This window comes from Panthera leo, chromosome B3 (assembly GCF_018350215.1).
Source record: "Panthera leo isolate Ple1 chromosome B3, P.leo_Ple1_pat1.1, whole genome shotgun sequence".
In the NCBI taxonomy this organism is placed as follows: domain Eukaryota; kingdom Metazoa; phylum Chordata; class Mammalia; order Carnivora; family Felidae; genus Panthera; species Panthera leo.
Window position 1 is genome coordinate 121,898,526 of NC_056684.1, and position 16,572 is coordinate 121,915,097.

General features: G+C 51.0%; 1 protein-coding gene across 3 annotated transcripts in view; it reads left to right on the plus strand.

The window, feature by feature from the left end:
• Nucleotides 1–16,572, plus strand: part of ADCK1 (aarF domain containing kinase 1) — a 121,664-nt gene that overhangs the window by 63,548 nt on the left and 41,544 nt on the right. For all 3 annotated transcript variants that reach the window (XM_042943948.1, XM_042943949.1, XM_042943950.1), the window contains one exon: nucleotides 15,457–15,615. In XM_042943948.1, the coding sequence (XP_042799882.1) occupies nucleotides 15,457–15,615 (159 nt within the window). The remainder of the gene's footprint in view (nucleotides 1–15,456; nucleotides 15,616–16,572) is intronic.

Below are 16,572 nucleotides of genomic sequence, written 5' to 3' on the forward strand. Positions count from 1 at the left end.
AGTTGGCCACCCCACTGTGTTGGCCCACCCCTCTTGCTATGCATCTGCTATCCCCGGGGAGGGCCTGGTTTCTGGGGGGCAACAGAGTGCGTACGGGTGTTGGATCTTGATGTGCAGGCTTTGGGGAGTCACCGCAGGCCCCAGGTCTTAGAACCTGTGTTAAGTCATATCAACTAATAGTTTCCATGTGCATGTGCATGAGTGTGCAGGCCTCCACGGCTGATTTCGGGCAGAGTCAGCCAATCGTGCAGGATGGCTTGAGGGGTACAAGGCAGGAGCTGTGCATGGAGGCCTTTTTCTTCTTCCACATCTGGTAAAGGTGAACTCTCCCTTTTGTGAGGCTATGTTAGTTGTCTCCCAGAGCTGGGGCATGGCCACTTTTTCTCCCCTTGCCATCTCCTGGAAGCTCAGTGTGAGCGTCCCAGGCTGGGCCGTGGGTCAGGAGGCCACAAGCCAGAGAATCATTGCCACAGCCACTGCTCTTGAAGGAGCTTCCCTGACAGATGACCCTATGCCTTCTGGGACTGCCAGACAGACCGCAGGGCCCTCATCTTCTCCTTGAATAGAACTTGTGGCCTTCCCTTCCTCTCCAGGGAGGGGGAGTGGGTCTCCTCTTGCAGGCTGTTCAGGGCTAAGGTTGGCAGTATGGGCAGGGTGGATGTGATTGCTGTGGTTCTGATGCCTTGTCCTTACGTCCAAGTGAGCCAGAGGATTGTCTGTACTGCTGATGGCTGGGGCAGAAGCAGTGATTTGAACCCCAGGTCCTGCACTGCCTTAGAAGGCACATAATCATCAACTTCAACTGGGTTCCCATCCTGATTGGGCACTCCCAGAAGATGACTCCGAGGAAAGGATTCTGGTGGAAGTGGTTTTGTGGGAAGGTCGGGTGCAGCCAGTAGGGAAGTAGGAACATGGTTCAGGGAAGAGAAGGCAGCCAGTGACTGTGTGCCCTTAAACTAGCTGTGGGGACACTGGGAAATAGTGGCAAACATTCACCTTAAGATCATCCCACCCCTCAGTTGACTGAGTGTCTGACTCTTGATTTCAGTTCAGGTTGTGATCCCGGGGTCGTGGGATCAAGCCTTACATCAGGCTCCTTGCTGAGTGTGGAGCCTGCTTGGGGTTCTCTCTCTCTCTTTCCCTCTGCTCTTCTCTGCTGCTTGTGTGCACTCTTTCCTCTCTCTATTTAAAATAAAAATAAATAAAAATTAAAAAAAGTCATCCCACTCCAGGGCCAAGAGAGAAGGTTGGGTGTTTAGACCCCAGCATCCTAACTTCATGGTGATGGTTGCTCCCGAGGGCCGTTAATTCCTGCAGCTATGGAGAAAGAGCCCTCTCTGGCTCAGATGCAAATACTGAAAGTATAGCAGGGAGCAGGGGGGTAGTATGGGAAGGAATCGGCGGGCACTGCAGGTACTGTGCAGTGCCCTCTCCTATAATCCCCACAGTTGCCCTGCGAGAGTACTATTATCTCCATTTTACTGACGAGTAAGCCGAGGCCAGAGAGGTTGAGTCATGTGTCTGAGGTTGCACAGAAATCCAAGGCTGAGTCAGGAGCAAAACCAGGCCTGACTCCAGAACCCAAGGTCCTGACCCCTGCGTTCTGTTGCTCCTTATAAGGGGACCTGGGCCTCCCCAGGTTTTGTGTCCTAGCAGTTTATGATTTCTCCCAGAATTCCTGAGTGGGAGGTGGGACAGATGGATGGGGAGCCCCAGCAGGTCAAGGAACTGTTTCTTTACCGTTTTCTCCTTCCCTAACATGTGTTTAGATGTTTCAAACACACAGTCTCATTTTAGTCCTCACAGAAGCTCAGCCAGTCAGGTATCCCTCTCCCCATTCTTCCCAGATGTAAAAAATAAGGTTCAGACATACTAAGTGACTTACTCAGGATCACATAGCAGGACAGCGGCTCAGCTGGGAATGGAACCTGAGTGTCTCTGACTGGAGGGACATACGTGCTTCAGTTACACAGGCTGCTGCTACACACGCCAAAGGGCCTGTGAGACCCAGCCTGCTTCTGAGGGCCACGCTCTTTCCCCTACCGGCACACTAGCCTGCCACCTTGCCTTCAGCCCCAGGCTGGCCCTGGTGCTGTGTTGCCTCACCAATCAGATGGCTGAGGAGGTGCTCTGAGAAGCATGCAGTGAGGTTGTTTGGTCCTTCTCCTTCTCCTCTGGAAAAGGTGCTGCCCCTCTGTGCTTGCAGGTGGGGGGCCGGTGACGGGGATGAGGAGTGGTCTGCTCTCCCTTGTACTTCCTGAGAGCTGGGCCCTTCTCTAGGGAGGACCCCTAATCTCCTCCTACTGCCCCGGGGCCCCACGCACTGTCTACCTGCCGCAGCTCCTTGGTGGCAGAGAGAAGCAAGCCATCCACGTCTGGCTGATTTATGTTCGTCGTTGAAACAATAATGTTTAATCTGGAAAGGGCTAATCAATTTTTTATGCTGATTATGAATAGGCCAGCTGTGCCTGCTTCTTTATTCATGGGGCTTCAGGAGCAAGCCAATGTCCTAGGTTAGGCTTCCTGGGTGGTTTCTGCGTGGGGGGCCCTGCTTCAAGGAGAGCCCGTCAGTGGCCTTGCCTGTGACACTTTGGAGGTGGCTCCTTGTGTGTGAGTGCACCTCTGTGTGTCACTGGGAAGGGTCAGCTGACTCCAGGTGGACAGCCAGGTTGGAGCGTGTGTGTGGAAGGAGGCTGGTGTGGGCTGGGGCACAATCATGGGAGTGCAGCATGGGAAAGTAAGAGTTACAGGATCACAGAATCAGCAAAGTCGTCAGGGACCAAGTACCCCAACACCCCCCTCACTTGTAAAAGTGAGCAGTTTAGACCCAGAGAAGCTGAGCGTCTTCCCTAAGGTCATGGGCCTGGTAGGTGGCAGAGGTGGGACGGGAACCCCAGTTTGCTCGCTCAGAGGGTAGAAATCTTTGCACGGAAGTACAACCGAGGCGGGAGAGTCAGGAAGGTGCTGTGTAGCCGCTCTTGTTGAGTTACTGACTCATCACACAACTCTGACAGCTCAGGAGCTTAGGTACAGAATGCACTAGAGACATAGCTCAGCAGGAGGTCAGGATGAGATGAAAGTCACCTGAGGTTTGGGTTACCGCTTTTAGAAGTGTCCTTGGAATCCACAAATAGGGCCGCAGAGAGGGGTGAATTGGGGTCTTCTGGAGAAGGCAAAACCTGAGTAGGACTTGAGTGTTCTCAGAAGGAGAACAAACACAAAAGCCCGGAGAGGGCATTTTGGGCAGGTGGAGTGGCCTGAACTAAGGATGTCGTCTCTGGTGGGCATCACCTTGGGGAGGTGCCTGAAGCCAGAGTGAGACCCGAGAGGCCTGTGGCTGGAAACGTGGGGCCCTGGGCTGGGTGAGGGCAGGTGCTTGGCTTGGATGGCTTGGTCGTCCCACAGTCATGTGTTTGGACCCTCTGCAGCCTTCACCAGCCATTTGTTCATTTATTGGTTCAGCCAATGTTTATTGAGCTTTTGTCGTGTGTGTGCTGGAGGTTGTATGGCTGAACAAGCTGCTGTCCTGGTGCTTAGGCTCTAGTTGTAGGGGAGCAGCGGATGTTAAACAAGCGATCGCAAGAATAAAAACTTAATGACCCTTGTGATGAACGCCACGAGAGAAAAGCATAGGGTGCTCTGAATTTGGGGGTCTGGGGGAGGGGTCTTTCCAAGGACTCAGTGGCAATTAAGCTGGGACCAGGGATAATTAGGGGAAGGAGGGTAGGACAGAAAGAGAATGCAGAGGCCCTTGGGTAGGAAAGAGCATGGATCTGTGTGGGGACAGAAAAGGGGTGGTGGCGGCAGGGCAGAGAGACACCAAGAGATGTGGCTGGAGACGTGTGCCAGGCACTTTCAGGAGATCCGTGGTTGGTAGCCACTGAAGGGCTCTGTGCAGAGAGTGGCACAGTCCAGTCCTCAGTGGCTACTTGGGGCCAGGGGTGGAACTGGGAGAGAGTTACAAGGCACTGTGGTCATTTGGGCAAGAGTGACAGAGGAGGAGTGGACAGACATAATTTGGAGACTGAATCAGCAGGACTCAAGGAAGAATTAAATGGGGAGGGGCTGAGGGGCAGGGAGGGCCACTAGCGGCTCCAAGGGCTCTGGTAAGAACGCTGGGGGCTGTCTGAGAACAGACACGGTGCTGAGAGGGCTGGTGGGGCAGTATCGGCAGGTCACCCTGCTGGCAGTTTGGGGAAGGATTTTTCTGTGGGGCTGGGCTTTGCACAGTGGCCCCCTCTCTCCTTAAGAGTCGGTGGTCAGAGAGTTGGTGGAGGGTCCATGGGGGACTAAGTGATTTGGGGTCTAGCATTGAGAGGTTGTGCCCAGCACTGGGTTCCTGATTTCCAGACTTAAAAAAAAGTCATCAGCACCCTGATCTAAGGAGAGGTCTAAGTGTGTGTGCGCGCGCGTGTGTGTGTGTGTGTGTGTGTGTGTCTTCCCATAGCCGGGTTTGTAGGAGAGGCTGTTACTTCAACAACTGGAGTGCCTCCTGCTTATTTATTGGAATAAGTCTCCCCAGGCCCCCGCTGGTCTTCGGTTTTTGGTGTGAGCTGATGACTGGTGGTTTCTCGTGAGCAAAAGCAAACTGAACTTCTTGGGAGGAGGGGAGGCTATCCTTTCAGCCAGGCTGGTTTTAGGATTGGGCCGGACTAGCGTGTACGTGGCAGTGGGGGGAGCAGAGGGCCCCTTGCCCCAGTGTGGGGGAACAGGACCGGTTCTGGGTGTTGCCTGGCACAGAACCAGAGTCATGATGTGTCCTCTTGGTGCCTCAGCTTGGGCTTCACATGTGACCTGTGTTTCCACACTGCCAGGGCAGCTCCTGTCTCACCCCCCCAGCTCTCTAGCCTCAGCACTGCCCTGGGAAATACAAAAGGATGAAACTGCTGTACTGAGAGTGTTAGGCTAATGCGCTGCATCAGAGGTCAGCAAACTTTTTCCGTAGAGGCCTGGGTTAGGGTCCTAGTGCTGCTGTAACAAATTAGTGTGAATTTAGTGGCTTAAAACAATACACATGTATTATTTTACTGTTCTGTGGCTCAGAAAACCTAAAATTCCAGTGTTGGCTGTGCTGCATTCCTCCGAGCGGCTCTAGGGAGGAATCTCTTGCCTTGTCCAGCTTCTAGAAGCTGCCTGCATTCCTTGGCTTATGGCTCCTTCTTCGTCACAGCCACCAGTGTGACGTCTTTCAGTCTCTCTCCCTTTTATCTGGACTTCCTTTGTCATAGTTCCTGCTCTGACTCTGACCCTTCCACCTCCCTTTTATAAGGACCCTGTGATTACATTGGGCTCACATGGTAATCCAGGATGCTCTCCCCATCTGAAGATCCTTAACCTAATCACACTACTGGGGACTGGGACATGGACATCTTTGGGGGGGAGGGGTCGTTTTTCTGCCCACCCTAGGGCCAGCTAGTAAATATTTTAGGTTTTGCAGGCCAGGCAGTCTCTGTCACAACTGCTTACCTCTGCCATGGCAGCATGGGAGCCGCCACAACGTGTAGTGAACGGGTGTGCCGTGTCCCAGTCAAACTTCACTTAAGGATACTGAAATCAAAATTCATATAGTTTTCATATATCACAAAATATTATTCTTTTGGGTTTTCCAAGCATTTAAAAATATAAAAAAGGATTCTTAGCTGGTAAGCTGTAGAAAAAACCAAAACAACACAAAAAAACAACCGGCATTGACCTGGATTTGGCCCACGGGCTATCGTTTGCTGTCCTCTGTTCTAGATGCAGAGTGTCCTTTAACACTTAGAATTCCCTTGCAAAATAGGTGTTGTTATTATCACTCCCATTTTGCAGAATGGTAGTGGAGCTAAGCACTGCCCAAGGTCACATGGCTAGATGTTGGCAGGTAGGGCTGCTGACCTCAGAGCTGATGTTCTTTACAGTCTGCTTCGCTGGGGTCAGCCAGGAATGTATGTGGTTTCTCCAAAATGTGGGCTTTCTCTTCCTGGTAGATCCTGAAAGTCTGGGTTTGCCTTCCTTTAAAAAATCCCTGGGCACTGCTGCTGTCACATGCAGAGCACATCTGGAAGACTTCTTACTGGGTGGAACGTGCTCCGATCTCAAGGACTTTGGTACCTGAGCTCTCTTATTGGGGCTCTGAGGCATAGGGACATACCTTAGCTCTTTTGCCATGTGGCATTTTACCACCTCCCAAAGGCTAAGGAGGTCTTTCCTGACAGCAACTATTGCCACTGTGAGCAAGGATGTCTGTGCTTTATTTCCTCTCTTCCTTACTTTTTGGGTATAGGAACATTTAAAGGTTATTGGAAAAAGGCCTTTGGAGTTTTAGGAGACTGAGCCCATCAGGTTTTAGAAGTCCTGGGACCTCACCAGAAATGCGTGTGAACCACAGAGTCCAGGCTTTTTTCTCCATTGCAGGCATGAGCTGTAGTTAAGGACTTTGCCAGGGGAAGACCCAGGGGGCCCAAGGCAGCCTGGATTCTGGGTTGGGAGTTGTTGGCCACCTCCTTCCTGGCTCTCATGTCACTGTGTCTTATTCCCCTTTGTAGGGTTTGCACAAGTCCTTCTCTCTGTCTAGATGGCTCTTTCTTTCATCCAGTTGAACTGGCTCCTTATCCTTCAGATCTCAGGTCTTTGTCACCTCCTCCTAGAAGCCTTCCCTGATAGGTTTAATCCTCTGAACACAGCTTCTATGGTCAGCTACCTCTCCCTTTGTAGCACTTATCAGAGTTGGCCATTTACCTTTATCTTTGATGACTTCATTAATTCCTGTCTCACCACTTCAGGTTCCAGTAGTGACTCCAGAGGGTGGTGGCTGTACCTGATTTGGACCCAGTTCCCATTAAGTCCCTGGTGACTAGCACAGTGCCCTGCTTATATTAGTCACTTAAACATTTGATGGATGAATAAACAAAAGACCTTTAGCCAATATATTCCTCTCTATAAAGTGGGTGCAATTATATCTCTTCTTCCTAACCTCGAGAGAAGGTTGAGAGCACTTTGAGGGCAACGGACATTATGCAGCGGTAAGGAAGTACCCATGGTTGAGCATTTAGTCCCTGTGACCAAAGATGTTCTGACATCCCTTTACCAAACCAAGCTATACCAAACCAAGCTCAAGTTCAAGGAGGAGGTGCTGGGTCCTCATGTGGGTAGGTTGTAGTAGAGGGGGTAGAGCTGTCTGCCTGATTCTTGGGGCTGAGCTCCTGACTCCACCTGGCTCTCAGCCCTGTGATGGGGTATAAGCACTTGGCTCCCAGACACCCCATGGCTCCAAGGATGGCTCACTGCCTCACTGCTTCTATACTGTGGTCACCCTGCGGATACCTACCTGGGCTGGGCCCGGGCTGTGGAGGTCCTGGCTTCATAGTGCACCTTGTACTGCATAATCTCTTCTATCCCAGAGATCTCTGTCATAGGCAGAGACATAGACATGTCACCCTGTGAGGCTGTACAAGTTATTAAGATGGGGAACGTTGAAAGATTAGATTTATGACAGCCAACGGTGGATTATGAAGAATAATTCATCAAATGTCAGCGCCTGCAGCCTGCAATTTACAGAAGGTTTGCTTAAGCTGAAGAGATCTGATTGGACTGCCCCCACCCCCACCTCTAATGAATGACAGATCTAATGGATGGCTTCCCAGGCTGGCCAACCACACTGGGTGTTTATCTGCTTTTTATTAATCATTATTATCACAACATTTCCATAGAGTCCCTCCACCCGCGGCTCTCGAAGTGCCCAGCACCAGCGAGCCTCCCTCAGCTACTTTGGAGGAACGGTAGCCGCCTCTGGGAGATGTTTTAGCTCCCCCCGGTCAGCTGGAAGGCCCAAAGTCCCCCCACCAGGAAGAGGATAGGGAAAGTTGAACCTCATGCATTCATTAAGAAATATTTATTGAATACTAATTATGTGTCAGGTGCTTTGGATACAGTATTGAGCAAAAGTGGAAGAAGTCTGTCATTTAGAAGGAAAGAGGGAGATTAAGCAAATACAAATCGAGGTAGAATGCAGCTATGTTAATTGCTCTCTAGAAGGGCACCCTGAATTCTGAGGATATACACAGGGAGGCTTCCCTGAAGAAATGACAGTTGAGGTGTGCTTTGGAGGATGAGTAGGAGTTACTTTGATGAGGAGCAGAAAGGGGAGCCTTTTGGGCAACGACGACAGCATATGCAAAGGCCCTGCAGTGGGAAGGGAAGAAGTGTGCTGGTGATTGAAAAAAGCTATCTGGGCAGGACAGAGAGAGCTCTGGGGGCAGGGGGAGGAGATGGGGCAGAATCAGACTCTGGATTGTGTTAAGGATTTTGGCTCTGGGAAGCTGGCGATGTGGTTTAAACAAAGAGAAGTGACATGATCAGCTTATGTTTGGAAAACGCACTTCAGCTGCATGGGGTGGATAGATTGGAGGAGAAAGGAATGCAAGTGAGTGGACCAGTCAGGAGGCCATTACAGTCTCTGGGTGAATGAAGACAGTCGCTTTTACTCACTGACAGAACAGAACTGAGAGCCTAGAATTGCTAACTCTTTGTCTAGTGCCCTCCTCATATACCACTCCTTCGTGGAGGCATTAGATAGGGCACCCATTATTGGGGGTCTTCTGTAGGCTCTATTCTAGATCCTTTACGTGTGTTGTTTCACACAACAACTCTGAGGTAGGTACTAAAATTCCCATTTTACAGATGAGGAAACTGAGGTACAGATGGGTTGTATAATTACCCAAGCTGGTGCACCATGGAGCCAGAATTTGAGTGTGGGCAGCGCCTTGCAGCCTATGATTGGGTTTGCACTGGCTAATTCCAGCCTACAATTCCAGACCTTGCATTGGAATTACTGTGCCCTGTTGCCTCTCAGGACTCACTGTCCTGGCCAGCTGGTGGGCGTTCCCAGGGAATACACCTGCAGCCGTAGGGTATGACTGCTCCTGGCTTCATACTTCTCGGTCAGCTGTTTGTTACCATTCTTTGGGAGGATAGAAGCTTGGTCGGGACTGTGATGCCCTTGGCAGAGTCAGGTGGACGATTGTCTTACACCTAGAGGCTCTTTAGTTAACTGGTAAGTGTTGAGTGTTGTGCCAGCCTCCTTGTGCAAATTTAGACAGCACCACTGTTGGGTAATTCCTGGGGTTGGCCCTTGTCAAGAAAAGCCTCAGGTGCTGCCGCTGGGCCTTCATTCTTTCTTCCCAGCTAGGCAGTAGCAATAGTTAATGGCTCTGTAGAACCGACAGTTTGATCTTTCAAAACTCCAGAAGGAACACAGATTCCATGGAATACAGGGACTATGTGTCCTTGAGCTGTTATTGTCATTATTATTTTTATTATAATAAATTGCTCTGTCTGGGAAGCTGGGGGTGTGGGTATTCCTGGCTTGAGTTAGGGCAGCCACTGAGTGGGGAGGAAGAGACATTTGGATGCCTTGACCTCTCCCTTGACCCCCCCAGGGTCTACATAGTGATATCAGAAGTCTCCTCTTACCTTGCCAGAAAGTCCCATCAGGATTGGGTGAATTGGTACTGGGCAGGGAGCACTGCCTCCAGCAGGCCCTGCTAAAAAGCAAGTATGGGGCGCCTGGGTGGCTCAGTTGGTTGAGCCTCCGACTCCAGCTCAGGTCATGATCTCATGATTCATGGGATTGAGCCCTGCATCGGGCTCACTGCTGTCAGCATAGAGCCTGCTTCGTATCCTCTGTCCCCCTCTCTCTTTGCACCTCCCCTGCTTGAGCTCTCTCTCAAAAATAAACGTTAAAAAAAAATTTTTTTTTTAAAAAAGCAAGTATGTTTCCTTGGGGCTGTTGCCTTATTCTGCAGACTGAGACCTCCTCATGGCGAGAGGTGGTGTCTGTTTTGTTGGTTTATGTACCTAGGATGGTTTCTGTCATGTGGCAGGCCTGCAGGTAAGTATTTGCTGATTGGCTGACTGACTTTAGCTAAGGAATGGCAGATTGATTTCGTTTCCTATATTAATTCTGATCTGTTGGTAGTGGCTTCCTGGAGTACTGTGTTGAGAGAGATTCTGAGGCATCATCTGTGCCCAGAAGAAATGAAGGCTGTGATTGATTAGTGATATCTGGCATGAGTATGCTTGAGGCTTATTAGTCAGCTATTACTGCATAACAGATTACCCCCCAACAACAAACATTTGATATGTTGCAGTTTCTGTGGGTTAGGAATTTGGGAGGACCTTACTGGATGCTTCTGGCTCAGACTCTCTGTGAGGTATAGGCAGGGTGTTGGTGAGGGCTGCAGTCATCTGAAGGCATGAGTGGGGAAGGAGAATCTGCTTCCAGGATGGTTCACTGTGGACAGGAGGCCTTGGTTCCTTACCCCATGGACCTCTCCACAGGCTGCTTGAGCGTCCTCATGACATGGCAGCTCGCTTTCCCAAGAGCACGCTCTCCGGGAAAGGACAGGAAGGATGTCTGGTGATGTCTAAGAAGGCATGCACTAATTTCCTCCATATGCCAGGTCACGAGTCTAGCTCACACTCAGAGGTGGGTGGGCAGTAGGCTGCACCTCTCAAAGGGAGGAGTTGTTAAGTACCTGTGGACTTATTTTAAAACCACTGCAGGGGGAATGAGAGGACCATGTGCCACCTATTTGCTGTCAGCATCATGTGTTACTTACAAGGTGCAGGAATGACCCTGAACAGGTGGGATATAAACCAGGCATGTTTAACGGGGAGAAGGAATTGCAGCAAAGTGGGGTATCAGCCAACAGGGTGACTGTGAGATGGAGGCATGCCTGGGGCAGGTCCCTGGGAAATGGTGACAAGAGGAAGGTCCCTGAGAAACGGTGACAAGAGGGTGGGTTTTAAGCAACGGCATATAGGATGTGATGGTGGGTTTTCTGTTCAAGGCAGTCTGTGCTTTGCAGAGTCCTTGGTAGCTGGGCCTGTCTTGTCTGCCGCAGGCTCAGGGTGGGCTAGGTTCACTCCAGCTACTCCATTAGTACAGGGACTTGTCCCTCTCCTCATCAGACTGTAGTGGATGGCTGCTGGCACCCAGCCAGGCACGGGGAGGGGGGCATCTCTAGACCTCGAGATCCAGATGTTGTTTGCTGCTGATGCCATGGTAACCTTCCCCAGGTGCCCTGGGCAGTCTTCCCAACTCCTAAGTGGGAGCTGCTTGGCCTTGGCAGCTAGGCCTGGACTTCCCTGCTTTGAGGCAAGCTCCTGTCTTCAACCGGAGCCAGCCAGTTGTGGGTTTGTTCGATTTGTTGGCATTATCTTAGGTCAATGTAGCTTGATGTAGTAAATCCAGAATAGGTCCTATGTGCATGACTATGGGGACGCCAGGATGGGATATTTGAATTTGGGCCATCTTGGAAAATCCAGGACATCCCCCTTCCTGTGGCTGGTGAGGGGCCTGAGGCTGGCCGGCTGAGAGACTTATGTGAAACTCCTCCCCAGGAGTCCTACTATGGTGTTTACAGAAGATCCTCACCCTCTTACCTTATTTTGGGTGAAGTGAGGACCCTGGCCAGTGCTTGGCTGCCCAGTGTGGCATTTTGGAAACATTTATCCAGAAAACTGGCTTCATGAGAATCTGCAGACCTAACTTCCCAGAGAGTCTCACACTCTGTCCTGTACCTGGGTATGATGTCATGTGGCCTCGGTTTCCTGGACCCCAGCTGATGCCAGCCCGCTCAAGTCTTAACCTGAGCCTGTGGGGGAAGACACATTTCTTCTTGCCCTTCTGATGTTTTCTGCTCATAAAAAACCAAACACCGCCCGCCCCTTACATTTGCACGCACACACATACACATACACACACACACGTACCCTGAAAAACCAGATAATACAAAGCTAGAGAAACTTTTTTCCTGATTATTTTTCCTTTTCTAGACAGGGACATCAGTATATTTGAATCATGGGCTGACAGTAATTAAAAAGCACAGCTCGTCATTTTAAAATGCAGTTGTCTTACTTAATTGATTTTGCTGCCAGACCCCCAGGAAAGAAAGAGGAGCGAGGGAAAGAAAGCCCTAGAAGGGGAGACAGGTTTGTGTGAGGGACTGAGGCAGCTCAGGGCCCCGCTCCACTCTAATTGCTGTGCATGCTGCCGTTGGCCTCCGCTAATGGCTTTCTGCTCAGAGGGCTGGGGGCCGGGGCCTGACTGGAGGGGGTGGTGTTTGTGTCAGCCACGTGGGGGGCGTAATTCTGCTTTCGGGACAGTGTCTATTTTTCCTTACTATCTATCAGCACAAAGTACTTGCACTGAATACTTTGAATCAGGTTCCATTTAGAGATACTTTATTCATATTTAATTACAGGCTGTAGCACCAATCTTTAATTACCTTTTTTGTAAGCCAGCTAGGAACATTCACTAGCAATCAATTTTGTGTGTGTGTGTGTGTGTGTGTGTGTGTGTGTGTGTGTGTAAGCACAGGAGGGTGTGGGTGTGTGACTTGGTTCCTGATAGAGGGGAAAGGATGGCTGCAGGGGCCCTGAGAGGTGGTGGGTGGGCAGGGGTGGGGTGAGGAGGGGATGTGCCCAGCAGGTTCCCTGTGCAGAGTGAGTGGTGCCTCTTCATTCCCCATGCCTCTCTTTGCCTCCATCGGTCAAATTGGGGATTAGGGCAGGTCCTCACAGCTGGGCCTTGTTCAGGGTGCTGAGTTGAGGCACCTGAGTTTGGGTGGTATCCTAAGCTCTGGACCCCGTGCATCCCCTGGTAGGGGCAGGGGATTGTGGGAGGACCCCATCTTGTTCCCTGGGGAGATGGTGGGCCAGGCTTCCTTTCCCCCTGGAGATTGGGATATGCTTGCCTCAGCCCTTTCCTCCCTTCACCTCTCCCTGGAGTGCTCCTGGCAGCTGTTCTTGCCACACAGCCCTAGTGATGCCATGTCACTCTTCAGTTGCAATGACTCTGCAGCGTCCCCGCAATGACACTGATTTGAAGACTGGCTGTCCTTAGAAAATGAGCAAATGTTCCCAGGAAGCCAGGTGGAGGCTTGGGGTGGGGAGTGGGGTCAGATGACCCCCAAGTCCCTTTGCAGTGGGAAGATGGGGCCGTTCCAGCTGCCTGGGAGATGAGGGTCTGAGTTCACAGAAATGCTCCAGAAAACGTTCTCCTTGGTGCTCCTTTAGGAACAGCCAGAGGGTTTCTAAAGGAAGTTGTTGTTGATTTCATTATGTAATGGCCAGGAATATTGCTGAAGCTCTCCCTCCCTTCTATTCCTGGATCCCTGTCCCAGCAAGAGGCCACTGAGGAGAGGAGAGAGGGGAGGCCATGGAACTCGCGTTTACTGAGCCTCTTGGGGGTGCTGGGCACCATGCTCATGTTTCTTTCATCTACCCCAGATGGGGCCCAAGAAATATCAGAGCCCCTCTAGTCCTATGTGACAGAAAACAACTCAAACTGACTTAAGCAGAAAAAGGAATTATAGGGTGGGTATTCAGGCATGGCTAGATCAAGGGGCTCAACCATGGATTCACTATCTCTTGTCTCTGCTTTCTTCTTTTTGCTATTGAGATTCCTGATAGCTCCAGACTTCAAGTTCAATTTTTACGTTCAAGTTCAGCAGAAGGAAAAAAATCCCTTCTCCTACAGTTCAAACAGAAGTAAAACAGTTGAGTCTGATTGGATCAGTTGGGTCACCTGTCCATCTCTGAACCAGTCAGTGTGACCCAGGGTATTCAGGGTTCTGATCGACCAGGCTGGGGTCTCTCATACCTGCCCTGGAGTAACAGGGGGAGTCCACCTAGGTAAATTCCATACAGGACATGTGCTTTTACATTTGAGGATTTTGGATTAGTAGGAGTGTGGGAGCAGGAAGGCCCAGCCATTTCAAAAGGAAGAAAGAGTTGATTGAGTTCCTCTCCAATGGAGAGAATAGTGGATTCAGTCTTTCAACAAATATGTGTTTGGCACCAAGTTGTTCTGGGGCTCTTCTAAGTGCAAGGAACTCGACAGCTAACAAGACGGACAAAAATCCCTGCCTACCTGAAGCCGATGTTCTGATAAGGTTTACAGGATGGTGGTTCTTTCATTCTCCCAATCCAAGCCCAAGTCCAGAATAAAGGGTTCTTGTATGGGGAGACTTGGGGTGATTGATGTAAGGGAGAATCTGGCCCTCAGGGAGCCTTGAACTCAGGAGGGAGGGAAAGAGACAAGTATATGGTTGGGGAAGGAGGTGGGTAAATAGGCACTGGGAGGAGTACAAATAAAAACCCAGGAAGAAGAAGGGGGACAGGGAAGCCAATCCATACCCATCTCCTGTGACAGAAGTGTGGGCCCCTCCCATGTTGCCTGGACCTTTGACCTCCAAAGGATGTTGATAAATGGGATGGAGTTTCATGAAAGATACAGAAATGATGACAGGGCTGGAGGGAGTGATTTATGAGGGAGATTAGCAAGCTACTAGTGCAGCCTAGCAAACAGAGGGGTGGGATGGTGGCCATGGGCTGTCTGACTGCTGAAGCCCCAGGAGAGGAGGGGCCTGAGGGGCAGGGTGGAGTGCCTGCTGCAGAAGGGGGGCGGCAAGAGGACTGAATGGGTGTGAGAGCCTGGGGGACATGAGAAGGAGGGCCTTGGGACTAAGCATGCATGGGCACACTTACGTGTGTGTGTGAGAATGTCTGGACCTTCCAGGATTGGGAGGCTATACAGGGACTTAAAGAAATGGAGGGAGTGAGAATTTCAGCCTTGGACATTTTGGCAAGAGGTTTTTGGGGACCTCCTTCCCATCTGGTAGAATATTCATATCTGGACCATGTAGGTGTGACCACTCAAGTCACAAAGACTTTTTTCCTTTAGGAAAATTTGGTATGGCATTTCTAAGAGGGAAGGAAGGAAGAAGAAAAGACAGAAAAGTTAGGAGTACATGTTCCATTTCATAGACAAAGGGCAAGGGATCTGCCCAAGGCTCCCTTTGGGTGGCATTGCAGGTAGGGGCCAAAAGCGAGGCTGGGGTGTGCGGCCCTGGGGTCCCTGCTGGGTCTCTGCTCCACTGGCCGAGAGTGGGCTTGAGGACCCATGTTGAGCCTGCTGCTCCGGCAGGAACAAGAGGCGGCTGTTAGGTTTGGAGTCTCCAGCCTGGGATCCCTTGAGCTCTCCATGTTGGCTGGTTGGAATATCTGATCCCTGCCTTGGGCTGTCTGGTGCCCTGGTTCTGCTTACTCTTGATTTTATGTGTGCGCATGAGAGTCCCAGGGGTGCAATGTTGCATAATTAAATGAGCAGACGGTACTCCATTCTGAACATTCTAGACAGCACTTCTTTGGCCTTAAATGGAGGTGCTCTGAGCACCCATGCATGTGTATGGGGACACACCCTCCACATGTGTTTTCTCTCTCCCTCCAGATGCTTGCTGGGAATCTCCATGGCAGCAGGGAGCCCAGGCAAGGTGCTGGGTTGACATACAACCGGTGGAGGAGAAAGTCTGTTTCGGGGCATCAGGCAGCACTGGCCCTGGCCCATCCTCTTGGCCCCTTTCACTGAACTGGGTCACCTTATTCACTCCATTCTCTCTCCACTCTTGACAGATCCATGATTTGTTCATGAGCTTTGATGACACCCCCCTGGGGGCCGCTTCCCTGGCCCAGGTCCACAAGGCAGTGCTGCATGATGGGCGGACGGTGGCCGTGAAGGTCCAGCATCCAAAGGTACAGGCTCAGAGCTCGAAGGACATTCTCCTGATGGAGGTGAGAGCCTTCCCCTTTCTCTTTCCTTTATCCTCATTCTATATTTCTCTGGAAACTAGGTGGCTCCTGTGACACTGGTTCAAGGCAGCTGGGTGGAGTGTGACCTTTTGAGCAGCAAGGCAGGAGAGGAAAGCTTGAGACCATGACAAAGGAAGTGTTGTGACTGTGCTATGACTGGGGTGGGGTCGGGGGTCGGGGGGGGGTTGGTGGGCCCTTGGCTGGGTTGGTCAGTTCTTCTTAATTTGTTCCTAGGAACTATCTGGGGATGGTCTCAGAACATGATGGGCAGCTGTTGGGGCCAACGAGACGTCAGTTGCATGTTGTAGAAATGAGATGAACCAAAAGTGATTTCCTTGGGGGTAGAAAAGTTACAGCTTAATTTGTTAATTTATAACAGAAGGGAGCATGTGGTCAGCCCAGGGATGTAGAAGTGACAGGAAGATCACATAGAAATATTTACGTAGACTGTATGCTCATCTCCCAATGTTTTGAGTGAACAAGCTTGTCTACCTAAAAACGTTCCTGGGAAAAGCCCTGATGGAAGACTGTGTCTCTGGACTTTTCTAGCTCTGTCCGCAGAGCAAGGGAGGGTGAGCCAGGTGCTGGCTGGGCGGTAGCCAGCACCCGGCCTGGGAGGTCAGTGCATTTAACCTGCCAGCATGTCCCTCCCCTTGTCTGCTGTCTCCCTTCCGTTCCTTTCCTCACTCTGGACTCTTAGTTTGTTCCCTCAGCTTACCTTGACTAAACTTCGCACACACATGGAAAGTCTCTTTTGCATCAGGCACCAATGGGTGCTGGGGACACAGGAGTGAGGAAGCTCTGTCTTCATCCCTGTTTAGCAGAAGGGCAGGTCTGGATACAAACAGCCACCGTGTGGGGATATGAGCTCCACGAAAGAGGTGTGTGCACAGTGCTGTCAACTCTGTGCCTGGTCTGTTGGGGGCATCCTGGGTCGGG